This window comes from Ciconia boyciana, chromosome 1, assembly GCF_034638445.1.
Source record: "Ciconia boyciana chromosome 1, ASM3463844v1, whole genome shotgun sequence".
In the NCBI taxonomy this organism is placed as follows: Eukaryota; Metazoa; Chordata; class Aves; order Ciconiiformes; family Ciconiidae; genus Ciconia; species Ciconia boyciana.
Genome location: NC_132934.1, coordinates 68,704,104 through 68,725,640, shown reverse-complemented (window position 1 = coordinate 68,725,640; position 21,537 = coordinate 68,704,104). Strand labels below are relative to the sequence as shown.

General features: G+C 41.6%; 1 protein-coding gene across 4 annotated transcripts in view; it reads right to left on the bottom strand.

The window, feature by feature from the left end:
- WNK1 (WNK lysine deficient protein kinase 1) overlaps positions 1 to 19,601 on the bottom strand; it is a 108,680-nt gene extending 89,079 nt beyond the window's left edge. For 2 of the 4 annotated variants that reach the window (XM_072873032.1, XM_072873039.1), the window contains exon 1: positions 17,865 to 19,601. In XM_072873032.1, coding sequence (XP_072729133.1) covers positions 17,865 to 18,656 — 792 coding nt within the window. In that variant the 5' untranslated portion in view covers positions 18,657 to 19,601. The remainder of the gene's footprint in view (positions 1 to 17,864) is intronic. The other 2 variants (XM_072873047.1, XM_072873055.1) reach the window with 1 other exon arrangement.
- Between the last annotated feature and the right edge of the window lie 1,936 nt (positions 19,602 to 21,537).

Genomic DNA, 21,537 nt, shown 5'->3' with positions numbered 1-21,537 from the left:
TCATGACCACTATCATCAAAAAAGAAAAAGAAAAAACACCACAAACATTTCTCTAACTCTGCATTCTGTATAGCAATAGTGTTTGCTTGTGGCCCTATTTCACTTAAAATCTGAACATCAAGAGTCCAGGTTGATGTGAAAAATCCAAAAGGTATTTAAAAGGCCGAACTGTGAACATACAAACTCCTGTATTTTAAAATACATTAGACAGAAAATTGCCAAATCTAGTAAAAAATATATATATATTCCATTCTATTCATATCATTTTTCTCTCAAGGCTTGTGAGAAAGCAGATTTTGACAAGAGCATTTGCTTTTAAAATAATAAAAATATTCACTTTGCAAGATCCGAATTTTCTATAACTAAAGCCATTTGAGCAGTGTATTTTCATAGATGTTTGCATCGGACTAACTACAACATACTGGTACCAAAGCTAGTTCTCCATCATCTGAACACTGAGGCTAATAGCTGCAAAGTCTGCTGCTTCTGCAAAAGGGCTTGACTTGCATATGCTGTACAAAAAGTAATTATACATTTGTAAAACAAAGCCAACACACATTGTAATTTTAACAAGTTGCTTCATATGACATCATATAGATGCTAACATGGACTACTGGCAGGCTAGAACATGGATCAAGTCTTTAGAGTTTAAAAAAGATACAGTTTCCAAGTAAGTCTAATCTAGAAAATGTCACGTTGATCATGAACATGAAAGACAAATATGCGAATTTTCATACTTTTGGAAGAAGCAAAATAGGTATCAACTCACACATTATGCCAACTGATGGGTGGTAATGCAAAGAAATTCAGTTATATACAGCTTAATAATAATTTTAACCATAATTTTAGGCATTGTCACCAAGTCTTGCACTGAACATTCAAATACTAAATTGTTGTGGTAGGATCTTTGCCAGCAATGCCCAGAAGGGCTGCAAAAGCAAGCAAGATGTCTCTTCATGTCACTTCACCCAAAGAACTCCCCAAAACAACTTCTCTTTTGCAACTTACTCTCACTGCTACTATAATGCTTGGATTTTAGTTACTCAGCACAAGAGCATACTCCTCTAATGCTTTTAGAATAGAGTTACTGAAAAGAGCTAACAGCAACTATTGCTCCATTTGCAGACCCTTTTCCAAATAAAATCAGAAAACTATTAATGCTCTACAGGTTGCATTTTCTAAAGCACAACACTCCAAATGTAAAACATGAAGCTCAGCCCTTTGTACTACCATTTAGTAACTCCATAAAGTGTTTTCTATCCAAAGCTCTACAGCTGCAATATTCAAATTAGCTCTGCAAGTAATCCAGTGGGGTAAGTTCACTTCTTAGGAGAAGATAAGATGAAACAGCAAGATAGGAGAGTGGACAATACACATCATCTCCTTGACCCTCAGGATCAAAGAAAACCACACTTGACATCCACAACCTATAAGGCATAATAACCTAATATTGCCCCACATCAGTAACAACTATGGAAAGGAGCTGCAGTGCCACTCAAGTCTACTGGCAAGCCTTCTTCTGTCCTTAAGTTTCCCCTGCAACACTTCTTTCAGGGAAGGTGGCACACTTGTCATGGAATAACCAGTTGGGTCTCTGCAGTTAGCTTATACAGTATCATAAGTGCTAGTCAGACATCGAATTAGAAGCCAAGATACAAGACAGATTAAACCGAGACTCCTCATCCAATCAAACTTTTTTTCCACAGACACTACACCAGGAATTATGTAGGAACACTGAAGAAAACAAAAATCATGGCAAGTATTTTAATAGGAACAGGAAAAAAAAAAAGTGCTATTACTTGGAGTCTCCAAGTTATACCACCACCGGTCATAGTCCTATCAGATACTCTGGGGTAATACGGGCATGTGGCTAGATACGAATAGCCTCCGCACTTCCACCATTCAGGAAGAACCAAAAACCAAACAATACAATAGCCACAAATGCTCACAAAAAAGTGAAGCTAAACTGATAAAAAGGCACATTAATTCAGCTCAGTTCCCCCAATAAGACAGTCAACCCCTCTTATCTTTGATGAATGTGTCCCAAGATACGATAAAGTGCATAGCACCACAACCTTTGATCTCTGCTTGACAGAAGTCATCATTCAAGGCTCAAGATATTTTGTTACCCTACCATGTCTAAGAGACTGTTCAAAACCCAGAAAAGACAGCTAGGCTAACAGCTACACTTGCTATTTCCAAGAGCGCACACTGATGACTCCCAGATCCTCAAATTGTAAGCCTGACACTAAACTAGAAAATGGTCATTCAGATGAGGTTCCAGATGAAAGACTTCCTACTGCTTTGACACCAAAGCAAGAGATCACATGCCAATATACGGCTGAAAAAACACCAACATTTATCAGAATATGACCTATCCAAGAACAGGGAGAACTGAAGTCCATCATGATTATGAAGCAAGGAAATTGCAGACTTTAAAATATATATCCATAAACACCATCAATACGTCCATGAAAAGCATACTCTCAGTTCCCATGATCTAGACCAACCGCAAGGATTCAAACACAACAGAAGTGTTCACTGAAGAACACATGCAATTCAAAGGCCACAAAATCCTCATGAAAGGACTCCAAAACAGCTTCAGCCTCCCTAATTCCCACTAGAGCTCAAACCTCTAGAGCTGCAAGTCACCTTGTTCATACTGGCTGCAAGGGCTTCTATCGCACAGGCACTGCATTAGTGAATTCTACAAGCCAGAAGAAAACTGTTTCTGAAACACAACATACTTGGAAGCAAAAGTGAGATCTATGCAGACAAAGCAACTCAACAGACAATGTTTCGGGGTTTTGTTTTGGGGGGGTGTTTTGGTTTGGTTTTTTTGGAGGCCTGCAGAGACAAGGAGCTAACAGCGTGGTCAACTACATTTATTGTTTCATTGTCTAAAAGTGTTAACCATAGACATTAAAAGTATCTTAAGTACCCCTTTGAACTAGAAAGCTTTTTAGAGCAACAGGCACAACTTCTCTCAAGGTTTGAGAAGCAGGTGGTTTGACTAAAACACGGCAAATTTCCCTGGGCTTTTTTTTAGCATAAGTCTGTAGTTACTGCAAATTCTTGTTTTATTTCTAATTCAATTTCAGTCCTATACACTGCAGTCTTCACTAGTCAAGAACTGCAATCTTGCTTTACATTAGTTTTCTGTAGAGAAGCTATTTTAAGTTACTGACCATGCCCATTCTCCCATTAAAGCGTTTTTTCAGTCAGGTACTTAGCAGTCAAGTTTTTTTATGGCACTTTGCTTCACATTATGCTCAGCAGCCCATGCAACACATTGCATTTTGCACCAAATAGCCAATAGCCATTGGCAGACTTCCATCCCCCTTTCTCAATATTATTGGAATAAATCAAGGCTTATTTGCACATGGATGGCAGCAAAAACCCTTTGCAACCTGCAAAGTCAAGTTAACGCCCTTAATTATCAGTGTCAAGTAGATTTATTACGAATCTCATTACACTTGATTCATTGTTAGCTAGGATCGCATCAGGTATCTCAGCTTTTTTGCTAGAAATCCATATTGAAACACAGACTGAGGATTATCAACTGGCCAAAAGACCACTGGGTAGTAGTCTGGATAAATGTTCTTACCTAATAAAACTACAAAAGGAAAGGAGAAAATTAGAAAATTTCAGAGCAATCCTTTTAGCTACTTTAGGAACAGCATCAGTAGAATCCAGTATCAGTGGCTGAAACACTATCATCACTATAAGAGGACTTCTGTAATACTCTAGAAAAAGAATTATAACTTCACCTGAAAACAGAATTTGCATTTAAATGGTTCAACTTCATTCCTTCTTCTTTCAGTGAGTCTTAGTGTTTCTAACAGTTCCAGAGTACAGCTTTATTTCAAGTTAAGAGTAATGCTTACAGCCCTCTAAACTAACAATTTGGTCACCAACTTGTGATCCTAGTGACTCCTGATAAACTCACAGCTGTTGGACTGTGTATTTATACATGAAACAACTGACGTATTTCCATCTGGTCTTCATGACAAGAGGATGACTATATAGAATGGCAAATCACTACTGCTTCCAAACAAAACTCAGGGAAGAGGAAAGGGAAACTGCTGAGTTGGACTGCCCTTGACCCACGCCAAACAGATAACTCAGCTGTCACTTATGTTTTGGTCATTTGAGAAGCAGCAGAAAGTATATCTGAAATGAGATACTCTATTCAGCTGAAGCTCAATCTAGTCCATGGATATTTTTTTCCCCTTCCTGGAAAGAGATTTGGCTCGAGAAGGGGGAAAGGAGAAGGCAAGAGTATAAGGCAAATTCCCAAGAGAACCATAGCACATTTCCATGGATAAGATTGATTTACCAGCTGGAAAATCTAAGTTTGGAAGAAGGCAGCTCCAGGAGTCAAAATTTAGATGCAGGCTTTAAGCATGCTCATTATTCTTTTACATAGGGTAGCCGAACACAGACAAAATCTGTTTCATTCCACAGTACAGAGGGGGAGGCGGGACATCCTTGTTTTGCCAGATGGCTTATACAGGGACCACAGGAGGATTCAGGAAGGCCAAAGTTAGAAAATAAAGCAAAAACGCAACTTTGGCAATGACTGAGACAGTGTTTTGTTCGGGGGGAGGAATGAGAATACTTCCTGAACAGGTAAGAAGCAAGAACAATTACCATTCCCACACAGGAACAAGAAAAACAAAAGATACCATTTCCCTGCATATTATTGCCAGAGAAGATAAGGACAGAAGTCAAAGGGAAAGTGGAAAATAGTTTTCTACCTCGTCAACCAACTCATTCTTTCCATTCTAAATTCCAGTGCCAACTTCCTCAGATTTCATACTCCTCTTAAGCAACAAAATATACTTAAAACATCACTATGCTTACAGCTGCTTTTTAACTGCACTCATTCACACCAACCTAGTTAACATGCATATCAGTTGAGTCATAACCTGGTATTTATCAGTGTAGTTGCACTCCTTCAAATTTTACAAGTTTACCCAAACCGTGAGGTTTGCTGCAAAAAGTTATCAAGATCAGAAACTGAACAACATACGCTCTCGGATGCAATACAACAGTAAAATCACACAACACAAGCATACTTTAGAAATTCAGTATTATCTTATAAGCTGCCACATTAGAAGCCACAACTGCTTTCTGACAGAGGTCAAACCACTGAAGAACCATAGTGAAGCAAACCTTCAGTTAAACAATTCGGAACACCAAGCAGCAATTTGCAATAATAGTAAATAACAAAGGCTACCACAAAAAGAATTTTGGGAATTATTTTGCTGATGTTGAAAGTACAGTTAGCTGCTTTAGCACAGCTGATCCTGGCATACTTCCTTTGGTTAGCTCAACCTAATCTAAAGCTACTTAAGCTTTCTTCACAAAACTGAACCATTTCTTTGCTTCATCATTTGAGATAATTGCTGTTTGCACTAGTGTCAGTTTTCATACGTGAAAAAAGGACTACCAGAGTTCTTGCAGATTCTTCTGAATCAGTTTATCAGCAGTCTCAAATTCAAAACCCTATCACTTACATGGTTTAGAATCTAAGGATGCTTTCTCCCAGATGCCAAGGAATAATGGGACTTTAAAGTACGGGTTTATCAAGCAGAAACCATTTATCGCATAGGTAGATTAGGAGTTTTCCCAACATCTCTATGTTTGGGGCAGCAATTCTCTGCAAAGTTTTTCTCACTCTTCTTCAACTCAACCCTTTAGAGCTCTTCATCTATATACCTTAGAAAACAGATCCAGAAAGCCTTCTGGAACAGCTAGTTATCTCCCAGTAACTAGGCCACGGATGCTGGTTTGGGATAGATCATAGAATTATTTAGGTTGGAAAACACCTTTAAGATCATCTGGTCCAACCATAAACGTAACACTGTCTGTCCGGTTCAAAAAAAACTCTTTCAAACACTTACATTATGGTCACAAAGTTCTGTCTTAGTCACAAAGTCACAAATTTCATCTTAGAGATGAAATGTGTATTCTACACAATCTATTACAAAATACTAAAAAAACCCACAACAAATAGCAACAAAATGTTCATTGTTACTAGCTGCTGCCCTTATACAGTTCAAAGTCTGAATACATGCATAAAATGACTTTACATGTTCCATGTAAGTTACACAAATATTTGTGTAACAGTAGGTAGCTTAAGCTACCTACTTAGTCAACAGTAGGTAGCTTATTCAATAAGATATTACTAAAGTAATAATACAAAGGGAGGCATTTTGGCAAAAAGCTGTGAAGAAATTCACAAACTTTAGTACAAGTATGATATTAATTACACTTTCATGAACTAGCCATTCATAGCAATGGGATTTTTCAGAATCAGTTCATTGTTTAAACTTGTCTGGTCCTATAAACTTTAAAATTCATGTCATGTACATCCTAAGAAACAAGATTTTTTGCTATTCCTCACCTTTGTCTTGTAAATGCCTTTTCAATCCTCAAAGTTCCTTAGAAGAAACCACTTAAGTCAACAGTAATGACCGATTTAAGAGTCTCCAACACCAATAAATCAAACTTCAATTCTGCTTAGTTTTCTGGGATTTGCCCAAATATCAGAAGTAAGATTTCATACTGAATGGGAGGAAGAAAAAGTTGTGTTTTTTTTTTTAAGCCTAGTCCCAAGATATAGACAAGACAACTGGCTATTTTTCCTATTTGAAGTAAATGCTATCATATACATTTAGTCATGTTCAGTTGCACTGATATGCTGTAATTTGTGCTGTATTACTGTTGTGGCACTTTTTTTTTTTTTACCCTCTCCATACATACACAGTTCCCAACAAGACCTATATCCCGTTTGATGCATCTATGCGAACACCTTGGAAACTCTAGGGACACCAACTATAAGAAAAATCACCAGTCTGTCAAAAAAAGCAGGAAAGGAAGTGAACAGTATATGATATTAAGCTATATTAGTCTAACCTGACTGTAGCAAGCTTTGCTTTATAGGCATATTACCTGAATACATCAAGAAACTCATTTGGACAAAATTGTTTCCATTACTAACACCCGATAGAAGAGACAAATTACAAACTATAGGACCATTCTTAAATAGTTGCATTACAATCTAAAGCAACCTGAAAGATTTGTTCTCCTACGTAGACAGAAAAAAAGGCAGTCCCTAGACAACAGGATGATAACTACTTATTTGTTCTGTACATGAAACTTACTTCAAGCACAAATGCAACTCAAACCAGAATTCCCTGAGATCTTTTCACTTCTGCAAACACAAGATGACTGCAACTTGAGAGGTCAAAATTCCTTGTTCTTCTTCCTCAGAGTTCTCACAATTTGTTTTTTTGTTGCCACAACCACCGAAAAGCACTGAACATTCAAGCAGGTAGTCTATAAAACTAAAGGGAGCCCATAGGAAACACATGGACGTTTTCCTAGAGGAAACTTGAGTATTAAAGACAGTTTTTTGTGACAAATCTTCAGGTATAGACCACGCACAATCTATTAATGTACTACAGCATTTAAGTCTTCAGCAGCAACCCAGAGCCTCTTTACTCTTTTTTTGTTGTTCTTCCTGAGGGTAAATACTGAACCTCTCCGATATGTTCAGGCTTGTAGAATGATATCAGGAAAAAAAAAAATCATACTATCACCTGAACTGGCTCACAGTTGCCATCAAAAGGCACAAAAATTCAAATTCAAGCGTGCCCTGTGTAATTCCCCACCCCACCCCCACCCCAGGTACAGACAACCTGAAATGCATTCTGCTTTTGAGCTGCTTGTCTGCAGAAAAAAGCTCAAGCTGCCTGCAAAGGAAGTAGAGAAAACCACAGAAAAAACATTCTAAAACTAAACTTAAAGTATTATTTTTGTATCAGACATTTCTGCAGTTTCTCCATTTTAGCACACTGTTCCTGGCAAACCTAACAACTCATGAAGCCCCAAATCACAATAAATGCAAATAAAACCCATGCCCCCAAAAGCTATTCTACATATTGTCAGTCTCTACTTATCTACATCCAGAGAGGGCAATATAAAAAAATATTTCAACCACTTTTCAGACAGTATTTCTTACTGTAGGATACCTGTATGAATGGATTGCTTCTCAAGGCCTCTCCAAGTCAAGTTTAGTCTCACTTATCATATTTTTTCTTCAGGGAAGACTCAAAGGCTCTGAGTCCAAACCAGCTATACAGCACATTAAGTTAGCGTCTTGCGTTTTTATATAGATACACAACTTACATTTCCCAAATGAAAGCATACTGTAAGCAGCTGAATAAAGAAAGAGACAAACCAAAAACAGTTTTATGTTGGACAATATCTGTAGGAATAAAAGCCTCACTTAAAAGAAGCAGATTTGAAAACAGACACGGTAACATTTTGCAACATTTAAGCAAAACCTGCTAACAGTTCAGAAATTGCCATTAACAGATGCATATTACATAAGTGTACACAGATTTGCAGATCCTTAAGATAATCAGCCTAGATTGCTGAAGCTTTTAATAGCAATATTTGTGGGTTATTGTTTGTATGTCATTAGCCTTTGCCAGGATAGAAGCAGTCAAAATACATTCAGATTGGGGTCATAAACTTGCCAGCAACAGTCAAAGCAGAAACAAGTCACAGGGTTACTCTAAGAGAGCAAAATGTCCAAGGAAAACTGGGTAACACCATCAGCTGGATAGTCTTAAACTATCATGAGACTATATTAACTGGCCAAAACCAGATAAAATGCACATAATCGTTTGTATCAGCTTTGTACTATCTTCCATTTAGCTCAGCATTCCTACATAGTTTTTTCAGATTTACCCCAATTACAAAGAGATAAGGTATTCCTACTCTTTTCAAATTCTTCTAAACAATGGTAATAAACTCTCAATCACTTAAATTAGTTTTTCAATTTGTAGCTTTTTGCTTTCTGCTGCTAGCCCCAAATCTGCTATCAGAACCCACTATCTTGAGTTACTGACACAATGAAATTAGGAATGGCTGAAACCATTCAGATGAAAAAGATGATCCAGAACAGCTAAACAGAAACAACAAAGCTTCTCCCTCATGTAAGGGGTCTAATAAAGCTTATTTTCCACACCATCTGCTGTCCTAAAGCATAAAAATAGCTGTTCAGTGGATAACTATCGAAAGTTTCTATCAATGACTGCTTATTAACAGAGGCATGGGATCCAAACCATTCTGAGCTGCGGCTCAAAATATAGCATCCACATCACAAGTTATCAGACTTGCCAAAGCTTCCGCTTTGTTTTAATCTTACTGGTAATGCGCTAAAAGGAGTCCTGCTAACCACTCACAAAATTAGAAGGCTTGAAAAGAACCATAGTGATCTTGTACAGAGAACAGATATACTCCAGAGAATTGCTGCCCAGACCACTGCCAATAGATGAACTGGATGACTTCAGAATCATATTCTTGGGCACACTGAGTACAAAAAGAAATGTTATCTCCTACATTAAAACACACAGCCCTGGGCAAAGCATTAGTTCCAGTGTCATTGACACATCACTTAAAAGCTCATAGATATTTCAGTTACAAGATAGATGGCCATCAAGTATAAACATACTTTTTGCAGGATTTATAAACTAAGAATGCAGATAGCAATCCCAAAGATTCTTATATTGAAAATGATAAATCCAAGCTTGGTAAGTTTGCCTCCCTGAGTGATTTAGAATGAGTTATCCTTGTAAAAATTGCTTACTGCTTTATGTAGATATTAATACTAAACAGCTTCTGCAAGACAAAAAAATACCGACACAAGTCTATTTTTTAGTAGGCTGCAGTTTCCTTTGCTGAAAAATAAGCTAAGAGCACATTAAGTTGCTCGTGAGCCATGCAAAGTAACATACAGTGCTGCTAGGAATTACCCAGGCAAATCTGGAAGTGTTTTAGAATAATCTGGGTATGTGCAATGCACCTGTCATCACCAGGTGAAAAGTTCAGAATATGTTTGAGAGACAAATCTGAATTCTTCTGGTCACTGTATTCCATCCCAGTTATTTTACTCCGGCTAATTAGAAAAAAGAAGACTTGGCAATATCTGTGATGATCTTGTTGCAAGGATCTCCTTTTGGGTTAAGAGGATAGCATCACATAGCACAGAACATCATTAACACAAAGTTTATCCTTTGCTGCATGGAGTTAAGGAGTATTCTGCAGGTTGTGCCCATAACACAAGAAATGGGCAAGCTCCCTTTCTCCAGGATGACCTCAAGTGAGCCACAGATTGAATCCTAGTCACCTCTTCACTTCCCCTGCCTCTCCCAATGGGAATAATGAGGGTAACCAAAACCACACATTGAGAAGTGCTGGTATGACAATTTCTAAATATGCTGAGGAAGTTGGAAATAAGGTAGAAAGAAGGATATCTGTAGTATCTTGACAAGAGATATTCAAACACTGTTTAAGTTTCAGTACATAGCCTGAATCATTCTCAAAATCAGCTAGAAGAAAGTCCTGGGGACTGTAAGCAGCTTCCACAAAAATACTTATGAAGCCAGTATAAAAAGTTGAGCCTTGTTTGTTAGGACAGGAATTTTAACACCATATTTGAAAAGACTGTCAGATGCCTCACATTAGATAAAAGCCTTCAACTACTCCGAGAAATTGATTTTCAAGCAGCACCACAAATCCAGCTATTTAAAATAGGAATTGTTTCAAGCATACTGGAAGAGTGATTTTCCAGACATGGTATACACACGTCATGATCAAGTTAAAACCATGGAATCATTATCTAAAGTTCTGAGAGTTGAAAACAGTAACTTTCTACCATCCGCTATTAAAAAAAAACACACATGCTGTGCCAAGAGAAAGTCTTATGCCCAGCTGCAGAAGGACTGCAAACTTGCATGATATTTATTATTTTTCTTATAGCCCAAAATGTTATAGCCATTATGTCTGCATTTCCATTTTTCCTAAGTTAATAACTCTCAAGACTAACACAAGCTTGAAAATGTGAACTTAAAGACTGAAACAGAAAAATACTCAGCTTTTATTTCAACTCAACCATGATTTGGAAGAACCAATTAGTGATCTCAAAAAAAAGGTTGCTAATCTTTACAGGAAGTGAGAGTTTCTGAAGAGATGCATGATAGGAAGCATCAAGGCTGCCACTGCTTAGCACAAACTTTGTCACATGCAGTATGGAGAACATGGGTGACAGTCAGAGCTGTGCTGTTTAAGAAGCTGCTGGTATGAAACAAAAAAACAACGACAAAATATGAAAAAGGGCATGTGGCCCGGAGGGATGTTGCTAACCAAAAGGTACTGAATCTGCACGATGCCATGCACTGCATCCATGGAGACTACCACATATCTATTACCGCTTATTTATTACTCTGCTAGACAGCTCTCAAAGGACTCTATACAGGATGTCTCCAGGGAGTTTTATCAGGTGGGGTTTTTTTTTCCCCTTTCAAAGAAAGGTTAGAGTGCTAATACTTTTCCTTAGCCTTCAAAAGTTTACTTAATGAAGTGAAATGTTTTTATTTTAAACCATAACAGCCCAAAACAAATCTCATTTAAGAGATTTAATGCTGCAGCTCTCAAACCCACCCAAACTGACAAATAAGAACCTGTTTATTTCCATAAGAAATGCTGCATTTTCAGAATGTACTTATCCGATTATATTTATTGCCTCACAACCAGCCAGTTACAAATTGAAACACAGCCATCTCCAAAAGTGATATCCCTTTGAGGTAAGATTATTTTCCTAAGTAGAGGTCTCCTAACAGCTGCAGCTCCAGAATGTACTTTAAAGATCCCTTCTCTCTTTCAGGGTCACCTTTGTAAAGTCTGAGGGAGCCTGACCACTGTTTATACTTCTGCAGGTAATTAGTCTGGCTCCTTTCCCATGTCATTTATCAAGTTGTCAATTGTATCAATTACAGTACAAACACTCAGGAATATAGCTGTGTTTTGTTTGTTAGCCAAAGGAGAAATTTTCACATCAGAGATTTGAAGCCAGTAAGTACCAGTAACTTGTTCTACCTTACAACATGGAAAACCTACAGAATATTTAGAATTTACTGCACAAAATTTCAAGTTCCCTGCGCATGCACACTTGAAGACACTTGGAAATCCAGTGTAACCTGAAAGTGTTATAAACCGATTATACACTTAAGGTTTTACAGCTTTTTGCGTTCAGTATTTTAGAATTTGTAAAGCTGATAACAGAAAAAGATCTAATAAGGACAGAATGATGTTCACAGAGATTGTCACATACCTTTATTAATCTACATTTGTGACAATTATGCATCTGACCCAGAAGCAGTCATGAACAGGAGGCACACTGTTGCTGTTACATTGGCTGTAGCCACATATAGTTATGCTCACAGACTAGTAGAGTTATTTTAAACACTGATGTGAAGTACAGAGTAGGCATGAGGGTCACCATATTGGATTAGACTTGAGCTTGATCTGTTTCAGTAGAAGTTTCATGAAATATATTTTAAAATATTCATAATTAAACCACAGTTAGAGCTTTCAAATAATGTATATTTGTTTCAGGATGTTGACTATTCCTCCAGACCTAGCAGAATGTAATCATTTTCCAATAGCACTTAACGGGCAGATGAATTCCAGGTCCACACTCCTCAGCTTCCTCTCACTGCACAAAGGTTTTGATCTGGTTTTCCATTTTGCTTTAATGTAGCTATACGATTGTGCATCACAGCTAGCATCTTTGCAGTCAGGCCTCCTAGTGAGCAATATGCAACCAGCTTTAAAAAAAAAAAAGACTACAGGATACCACAGTTAAGTGTTACAAGACCTTTTTTGGTTGTCAGACTTGAACGTGCAGCTTCTGAAACATTCCCAGCTCAGCCAGTCCAGAAAGCAAAGAGATTTTTAAGAATTATACCTTGACTTCAGTGAGCTGATATTTATCACGGTGAGCCTGCAGTGGAGTCTATACTCCACAGTATAGAAACTACATTCCATTGTTGTCTGCTGACCTAAAAATCAGTATTAAATAAAGCTCTAAGTCTAAGAGATAAAGATAGGTATAGTTAAATCTGAAGCGTCACAAAGTGAAGATCTACATCATACCCAAGCAACTTCCTGTATTGCGAGTTTTAAGTTAAATTCTACACATTGTTACACTCAGAAAAATTCTGACATATGGAAATATTATTTAGCACCTCACTACTTCCTGTAATAAAGTGACAAACAGTTGCATTATCACTTTTACCAGAGTGCACTACAGAATCTCGTGGTTCACATTTGGTTATGGCATCATGTTCGTTCTCAACTGTTTTTTCATTGCTATTGCCTATGTAAAGAAAAATCCATTTGTAACTTGGAGTATTTGTAGCCTACACTTGGTCTATAGTTAACAGTCTGCAACAGAATTGCATACATGTAACCTACACTAGTTTATTACTCAGAAGATTTATAACTAAAGGTAAGAAAAATTACTACTTTGAGGGGAAGCTGTGAAGAGTACAACATACTCTTCTTGCACCACTTTCACCTCTCAAGCTCATCTCTTACCCCCAGAAGTTCTATCTCACTTAGAGACAGCCCTCAACCTCCTTTTCCCCTCCAGCAGCTCATGTTAAGCACAATAACCTGACAAACTGCACTGAAGCCTGAGTAAGAATGGCAAAGTGACATACCAGCAAGCAGGTGCATTCATGAACGGTAACTGCAGACTGATCAACCTACCCTTTCCGTCAAAGAAATACAAAGGACAAGAGTGATACAGCACATACCACATAAGCGGTGCTGTTCTCCAACATACACAGTTTACCAGGAATGCGTTTTCAACTAACGTAAATGTCTTTCTACTAACAGTTTCTAAATCATGCTTCCTTTAAGAGAAGACACTGTCCAAATGAAAGAAGATAAGTCTTCAAATGCCCAACGACATATAGTCAAAAAAGGAGCCCAATTTACCTTCCATTATCATCACACTTTCATATTTGAAAAGTTACTAATTTGAATGACAGAACCCAGAGCAATAATTCTAGACACAAGATTTTGCAGTCCAGCAAGTGACTGCACCACCCTGTATTGTTCTGTAAACCAGAAGTTAAATGACAGTCTTGATTTAAAACCAATTCAAACGGAAACAGGGACTCAGAGGATGACACATTACCCCTAAGATTTGGCTTTTACAGTCAGCTATGTGACTCTTGCTACCTTCGGCGCAAGAGTACTACTTCGCATAGATAAACTTAATGCAACAGGAAGAGGCATCACATTTTAGCCACAATGTTACTCGAGCCGTACAGAGGTCACAAAAGACTTACTGTACAGAAATGTAATTTAAAAAGACTAACCAGTTACACGATTGTACAGGAAGAGTTATTTTAAATTAAAATAAAAAACAGAGCCAGTAACCACTTTTGTGAACTCCTGCTTACTTAAAGACCATTAAAGCAGTAACACTAACTACTACTTCACTCAATTTATGAGATGTGCTAATGACAACAGTAGGAGGCACACTTTACTCAGAATAACTGGAGTTGAGATGAAGATACACAATGGGAATAAAAGTGTTTGAAGGCTAACACTACACTAACAATTTCCTTGCAGCAATTTCCCTGAGCAGTTGCTGCTGAGGGAAGCACAGTTCCACTATGCTCATGGCAGGGCAGATATTTCACATTTAAATACGTCCATCCAATAGTCAAACTAGATTCAGTTACAATTTGCTTCATATAGACAGGCCACAGAGTAAAGCAGGATCATCCATCAGTCACACCTTTGTTACGATTTTGTTGCACATCTATAAGCAACCTTGAAATACTCAAGTCCTTCAAATCAAATTTTCCCATCTTCCACAGAAAAACTAGAGTCTTAGCCAGGACCTCCCTTGCTGGAGATACTAAGAACACCATTAGGTCACCTATAGAATTTCAGCTCTTTCTCCTTCTATTTCCTCCACAGTTCAGTACATCAAGCATAAGGGGCATTACAAGGCAGTTTGAGAGCCTTCTTAACAATATGGAGCAATATTCTCCAGACTCAGAAGCAATTTGGGAACCCAAGCTGCATTTGATAAACAGCACCCAAACTCCCTTTGAAAGGAAGCATATTGATATTCTCAGGTTTTACACTTTATCACTACAGATCACACACACAAAAATTAGGTATAGTTGCATTATTCAGCATTAAAAAGTCATTCTGCCAGAGACCACCACAAAGTCTTCTGTGCTGTCCACAAGATTCCTACTACAGAATTTGCTCCAATATTTAAAAGCTGTAGTTTAACTGAGATTAAAGCAGCTGACATGTTGCTTCCTTCCAAACAGCAGAGATTTTAAAGAAACTGAAGCATTCGAGGTATGCTAGAAAAGCCTTAAAAGAACATACACCCAAAGACTCTGCAAAAGTACAAACTGTTCTCGCCCTATTCCGTTATACTTGCAATCAAGAATGGTGATACACCTTTATCAACTTTGGACAAGCCATGAGAGGAACAACTTAGTCTGTATAATCATGCTAAGCAGCCTCATTCCAGCAGCACTACAGTAGCACTGTTGAGAAGACTCTAGAGAGGTGGCACACCTAGGATGCCTACGCCTGCTAGCACAAACACAGAGAGGAAAAGCTCTTCTATTGCTAAGGAAAGTTATTTCAATACAATTAAAAGTAATCATCAGTTAGTTATGGTTGGCATAATAGAGCATGGAAGAAAATAATTCACATTTCCCTAATAAAATATTTATGCTTTGAAGCTTCACCAATCCTCAAACCATGGCATTCTGGAAAACCAGTGACATGTAAGTTTCAGTCCATCTTTGTGAATCCAGATTGTATTTTGATACAAATCACACATGATGAATATCACTAACCTGTCAACAATTATATTCTCCTAGAGAAAGAAGAGGACATACCCATCCTACCAGCAAATACCAAGTTCCTCCTTTTATTTCTAAGCGCAGACAATAAAACAGGACTTAATCTTAAAATAGTCTACTAGCTGTAGAGTCTAGCTCCTTTAGCAAATACTTTTAACAGCTACAAAATTTATATTGCTATTTCAAACTTGTCATTTTGTACACAGTCTCCTTACAACAGGAAAACTACACCTTCAGAATAATTTAACCCGCAAGGCAGTTCTGTAAGGTAGTTAATCTCCATGCAAAACATCAAGTATTTCCCCCTTACAAATATTTTTATTCATGCTTTTTGCAATCTGTCACTTTAAATAAAATTCTTCAATCAACTGAAAGCTCATCAACATTCCCTTTATAAATAAGATTTTTTATTAAATTACTTCAAAGAAGGTGCTTCTTTAGACAGTTTGTCCATATGGTACTGATGATGATGAAGACACTTCAATAGAATTTTAGCAAAGTGACTGATGCCAAGCTGACTTTAGTTTCTGATCAGTAAGTAAAATGTAAAGATTAAAACAGATTTCAGGGGTTAAAGTCAAGGAACTCTAAAATTGCAAAGATTAAAATGTCAAATAAAACTCATATAATTTTGGTGGATTATTAATCTCCTCTCAGTTCAAACTGCACATGAACAGGTTAAGTAGAGCCCAACACTGGATAATTTCACTTTTTTAGTAAAAGTAATGCTCAAAAGAAGACCACAGTAAGTATGCAGCTAGCATGGAGGAGCAAGGCATGCTTAAAGATCACAAAGAAAACTGGAAGCTTACTTCCACAGTCAGTAAGCATAGAATAAGGGCAATAGCATAATCAACCAAGATACTGGTAGAATGCTTGAGCAATCATCCAAAAGCACATATGAATACAAATCAAGAAACCTCTTAATAAAGTCTCTCAGTTTGACTGGAATAGATATAAATTGCTTTTGAGGGGAAGAAAGTGTTGGTGCAGTCACTGCAATCAGTCATTTGTGAGCAGCTAACTGCTTAAAAACCCCTCAAAGACTTCTGGGATTTTGACCCAATGCTCTTTTGTCTGCCATAAATTGGATGGGAACACACACAATAATAAAGCCATACCACATGAACCCCTCTATGGATTGCACCAAAACCCAATACTAAAAAACAAGCACTATCCTTTTAATTTAATGTTGAGGCTTTGAAAACAAACTAGTACACCAGGTATTTGTTCCTGGTACTCCAAGCTCTTCCCACTTCTTTTAAGGTTGTTGCACAGCTCCCTACATCTCGGTTATACAAGCTCTGACTCGCGTGGAACCAAGGGTGTTCTCGCCATCGTTAGACTGGGCTTCTGCAGAACTCGGGCTCTGCTCAGGCTAGAAACTTGGTAGAAGAGTAGTGTCTTAGCCCAGTTTAATCTGCCAGTCATTTGGAAAGGTTGAACTTCAGGGGGTTTTTTAAAGCTTCAGAAAGGAAACAATTACCTTCTTCCTTGTGCCTGTATCAAGTGAGAACCCTAGAACTCAGAATGAAAAAATAGCTTTGCAAAACTAAGCAATGCGATGCACTACGTGACTTTGTGTATACTCTAGGGTTACCTCCTACAAGAATCCACTGCCACAAACATACCAAATGTCTGTGAAATTAACATTTTAGTATTTTTTTCCTAAGGAAAACACCTACACAAATTTCAAAAAATTAAGGCTAGCTCAAATTGGCGTTCACCCATATTGCAATGGGCACATTTTCCTTCAGCCTCCCTGAAGCTGTGTACAAGTATTTTTACAATCCTCTGAGTTACCTTTTGGAGGCGTAAAATGCAAGATGCTATACAAAACAGAACTGTAGTACATTTTCTGATGATAAAGCTAAAAAAATCTTCAGAGAGTATTTAAAAGAATTAAAAGGCAAACTGACTCCAAGGAAAGGCTGCACCTTTCTTCCAAAGGAGTGCTTCAGGTAAGGTCTGCAGTTGCCTGTCTGAATAAAGCAGACCTCGAGCTGATGGGTTTTGCCTCCTTCAGGCACACAGCCTAGCACCTGGGAGAGTGACAGTGCTTTGGCAATTCACAATTTTTATTTATTTTACCTGCAGCTCGCACCAGGCGACTTCCACAGTGGTATCCGTATCCAGTCCTTTATACACAGTTTTGAAAGATCCTCTTCCAATCTCGATGTCAAACTTCAGGAAGCGGCCATCCGGGGAGATGCCCACTGCCTTGGTCTCGAGCTCTTCGATGTCTTCCTGCTGTGTCCTCCGCTCCTCAAATTCCCGGCTGGCAGCTGACGCGCTGCCAGCGGCACTGGTGGGGGGTAGCGCGGTTGCCTCGTCCTCCTCCTCCTTGGGCAGCAGCGGGGCGGCATCCTTCGCGGCAGGGGGCTCCTGAGCGGACTGTCCTTCGAGGGGAAGCGGGGCAGGCGGCGGCGGCTGCTGCTGCAGCAGCGAGGGAGCCTGGGCGGCGCTGACAGCGATGAAAGAGGTCCGGCTGGCACACTCGGGAGGAGAGACCAAGGGAGCGGCGCTGCCTCCCGAGACAGGGGCCGAGGGCGCTGCGGGCTGCAAACTGGGTAGCTCCAAGGCCGTCGCGTTGGAGTCGCAGATCACGCTACGGCGGAAGAAGCGGTGCTCGGTGGCTGCCGCCCCTCGGCTGTCCTTGTCCATGGTGTGGCGGCGGCGCCGGTACTCCTCACTACGGCCTCCGCTCCCTGCTCCGCCGCCTGCTCCACCGGCCCCGGAGGCTCCGTGGTCGGCGGCGGCGGCAGCTCCCAGCTTCTCCCCGATGGAGCTGTCCGAGCTGGAACCGTTCTTGGGCGGCGGCGGCGGGGGAGCCAGGAAGCGAGGGGCCGCGGTGCCGCTGTCTGCGGCGCCCCCCGACATCATGCCCCGGGGAAGCGCTGCTAGGGCGAGGCGGCGGCGGGGGGGAGGCGAGGGAAGGGGCCGGTCACTGAGCGGGGAGCGCGCCTGTCCGCGGCTGCCGTTGCAGCTGCAACAGAGGAGGGTCCCAAGGGCTCCTTACGGCGGAGCTGGGAGGCGGCTGCTGGGGAGGCTGGGCCGGCGGGGTGGGTCCCCGGTCAGTGTCTGCATCCATCCTGCAGCGGGGAGCCGGGCAGCGGGGCCGACATGGAGCACCAGGAGCGGAGACGGGGCGCAGGGATGGGGGCGGCGAGGGGAGGAAAAGGCCAAGTACCGGGCACGGGCGGGGAGGGAGGCGCCCGGAGGCAGGCCCCCGACCGGGGAGAGGCCGGTGCCTCACCCGGCTGCTTTAAGGCGAGGGGAGCGCGCTGCAATTATTCCCCAACGATGGAGAAAAAGCGGGGCAGGCCCAGGTGCCCGCCGGAGCGAGGGACTGAGGGGAGGGGAAGGGGCCGGGAGGCGAGGCAGGGAGCGGGGGGCAGGCCCCGCACGCCGGGCGCGGAGGAAGCTGCCGCGCTCAGTCACTCGCACCGGACGGGGGAGGCCTGGGCAGGCCCAGCGCCCTCACCCCGGCGAGGGGGCAGGGAAAGGGGGCCCGGGGGCTCAGCCCCGCCTCACAGGGGCGCCCATGGCGGCCGCGGCCTCCACCTCCCCGCAGGCAGGCAGCCACCGCCCGCGCGCGGCCGGGCCGCGCTCCCTCCAACAGCGGCCGCCGCCGCCTCGCACGGAGCCGGAAACCCTCCTCCTGCCCCCCGCCCGCGGCTCGCAGCCTCTCCTCACCGGGGGCCGCCCGCCGCCGCCACAGGTGAGCCGAGTCCGGGTGGCGCCCCGCGCCGCGGCGGGCAGGAGGGAGTGGGAGCCGCCGCGGCCGCCCCGGGGACGTCTCCGCGCTAAATGGCGACGGGAGCCCGAAACCGACACACAGGAGAGGGGGAGGAGGGCCAGCGCCGCCGGCCACGCCCCCTCCCGCGCCCGCCCTGCGCACGCGCGCCCGCCCGCGCTGGGGAAGCGGCTCGCCCCTCCCCCCTCGCAGCCTCGGAGAGGTGGCAGCTCCCGTCGTGCACCGCGCCGCGCGCGGAGCACCACGGGAGTTGTAGTTTCCGCCGGGGGACGGGCGCCGGGCCGGGGCAGCTGCCCGTGGCTTCCCCCCGGGGAGGGAAGGAGGCTCCTAGCGTGCCGAGGGCCACGGGACCGATGTGGTGTGGCGGAGCGGGGCTGCCCACCAACGCCTCCTCTTTCCAAAGCGGGGCGGCAGCGGCGGGGCGCGCAGTCGCCCCCTCCTCCGCCTCAGGGCGGGCTGGGCCGCAGGAGGTTCAAAAGGCGTGGAGCTTGCGCCCGTTGCTTGTTTCTTCAAGTCCTGTGTTACGCCTATTCAATACATTAAATATTTAACTTTGTGTTTTCAAATAGCCTTTAAAATTCTTTAAAATTGCGGGCAACAATAACTCCGTGTGCGCGGGTACTGTGTGAACACGGGAGGGTTGGGGTTTTTCCTCAGTTTAGACCATCTGAAGAGGCATTAATTCGCCAGGCAACCTACAATGCAAATAACTGCCATGTAAATGTGTGCTCTCTATTATTTAAAAGAAACAGGATTTGCAGCCTTTGCCCCAAAAATGATCATTATCCTACGGCCATTTCAGTCATGACTGCGGCTGCTGCAGTGCAATAGAGGTTGTACAGCAGCCAGGGGAGCAGTGAGAGCCCACGCGAACACTGACACAAATCGGGAACTTTCAGGTTAACAAAGTATTGGCACACACGAGTCATCTAGTTTATTTATATCATGTTCCTCTTTTGTATTAATAAACCAAACCCAAGCACTTTCCTTCTTACGAGAGCAGTCTTTTGAAGTCAACGGGAATGTACTGAAGGAGAAGCACATGATTGGGTACCATGCCTTTCAGGCAACTACAAATGAAAAATTATGTTAAGAAAAAAAAAATTTGGAAATTTCCCTGTGTAAATAATATGTTCCCCAGCAAACACACTGGCATTTCAAATAATACTTTTTAAAAGTTACTTTCAAACCAGCAGTTTAGAGGAAGTTGTGTTGCTGATGTGAGGCCTTAACTCCTTCTGCACAACCTAACACAAATGGCCCTTTCAGACCTCCACAGACCCCAGCCACAAAATACCAACCTGAGCAATTCTCACGTACTTGTTTTCCTCACATATACAATTTAAGACCACACGGTAATCGGAATACCGTTGTTTTCTGTACATCTTTCTGTACTACTTCTCTTTGTAACAACAAACAAAATAATGATACAGTCTTCACAAAGAGGGCAAAATGTACTTTGTTGTGCAACTCTTCAGTAAAGACTTCTGCATGGCTTAAGCTTTCTAGAGCTTGCCTTCACTGAAAAAGTTAATTTAGTTGGTATATTCGTTAGCATGCCACTTGAACTGCATTGGCACAAGAGTAGACGCTCTCCAAAACAATGCTGAGCTGAACAGAGTAATTTGATTAGCAGCAAAGAGTGACTGGATCAAAACTGATTAATGCAGAATTCAATCTGCCACATCCCCGCTGCACTGCCAGGACCAATGGCACCAGGAATTGACCATCAACATCTCCTCTAATACCAAGCAGGGTTCAGTTTCACTCAACACTTGGCTACAGGTATTTGAGCACCTCTCTAGACACCAGAATGAAGATTCATTTGTAGTATCAGCAGGTGTATCCATGCTAGCTTTAGACTGTTAAGAGTAATAGAACACAGCAGCAGAGCTCGAGCAAGGGCTGGCAACCAAGGCCCCATTACCTACCCCAGTCCGTGCCACTTCTTCACCACTGTTGTTGCCTTCTGGAGCTACATTAAAGCAGAGACCTGCTTTCCTCCAC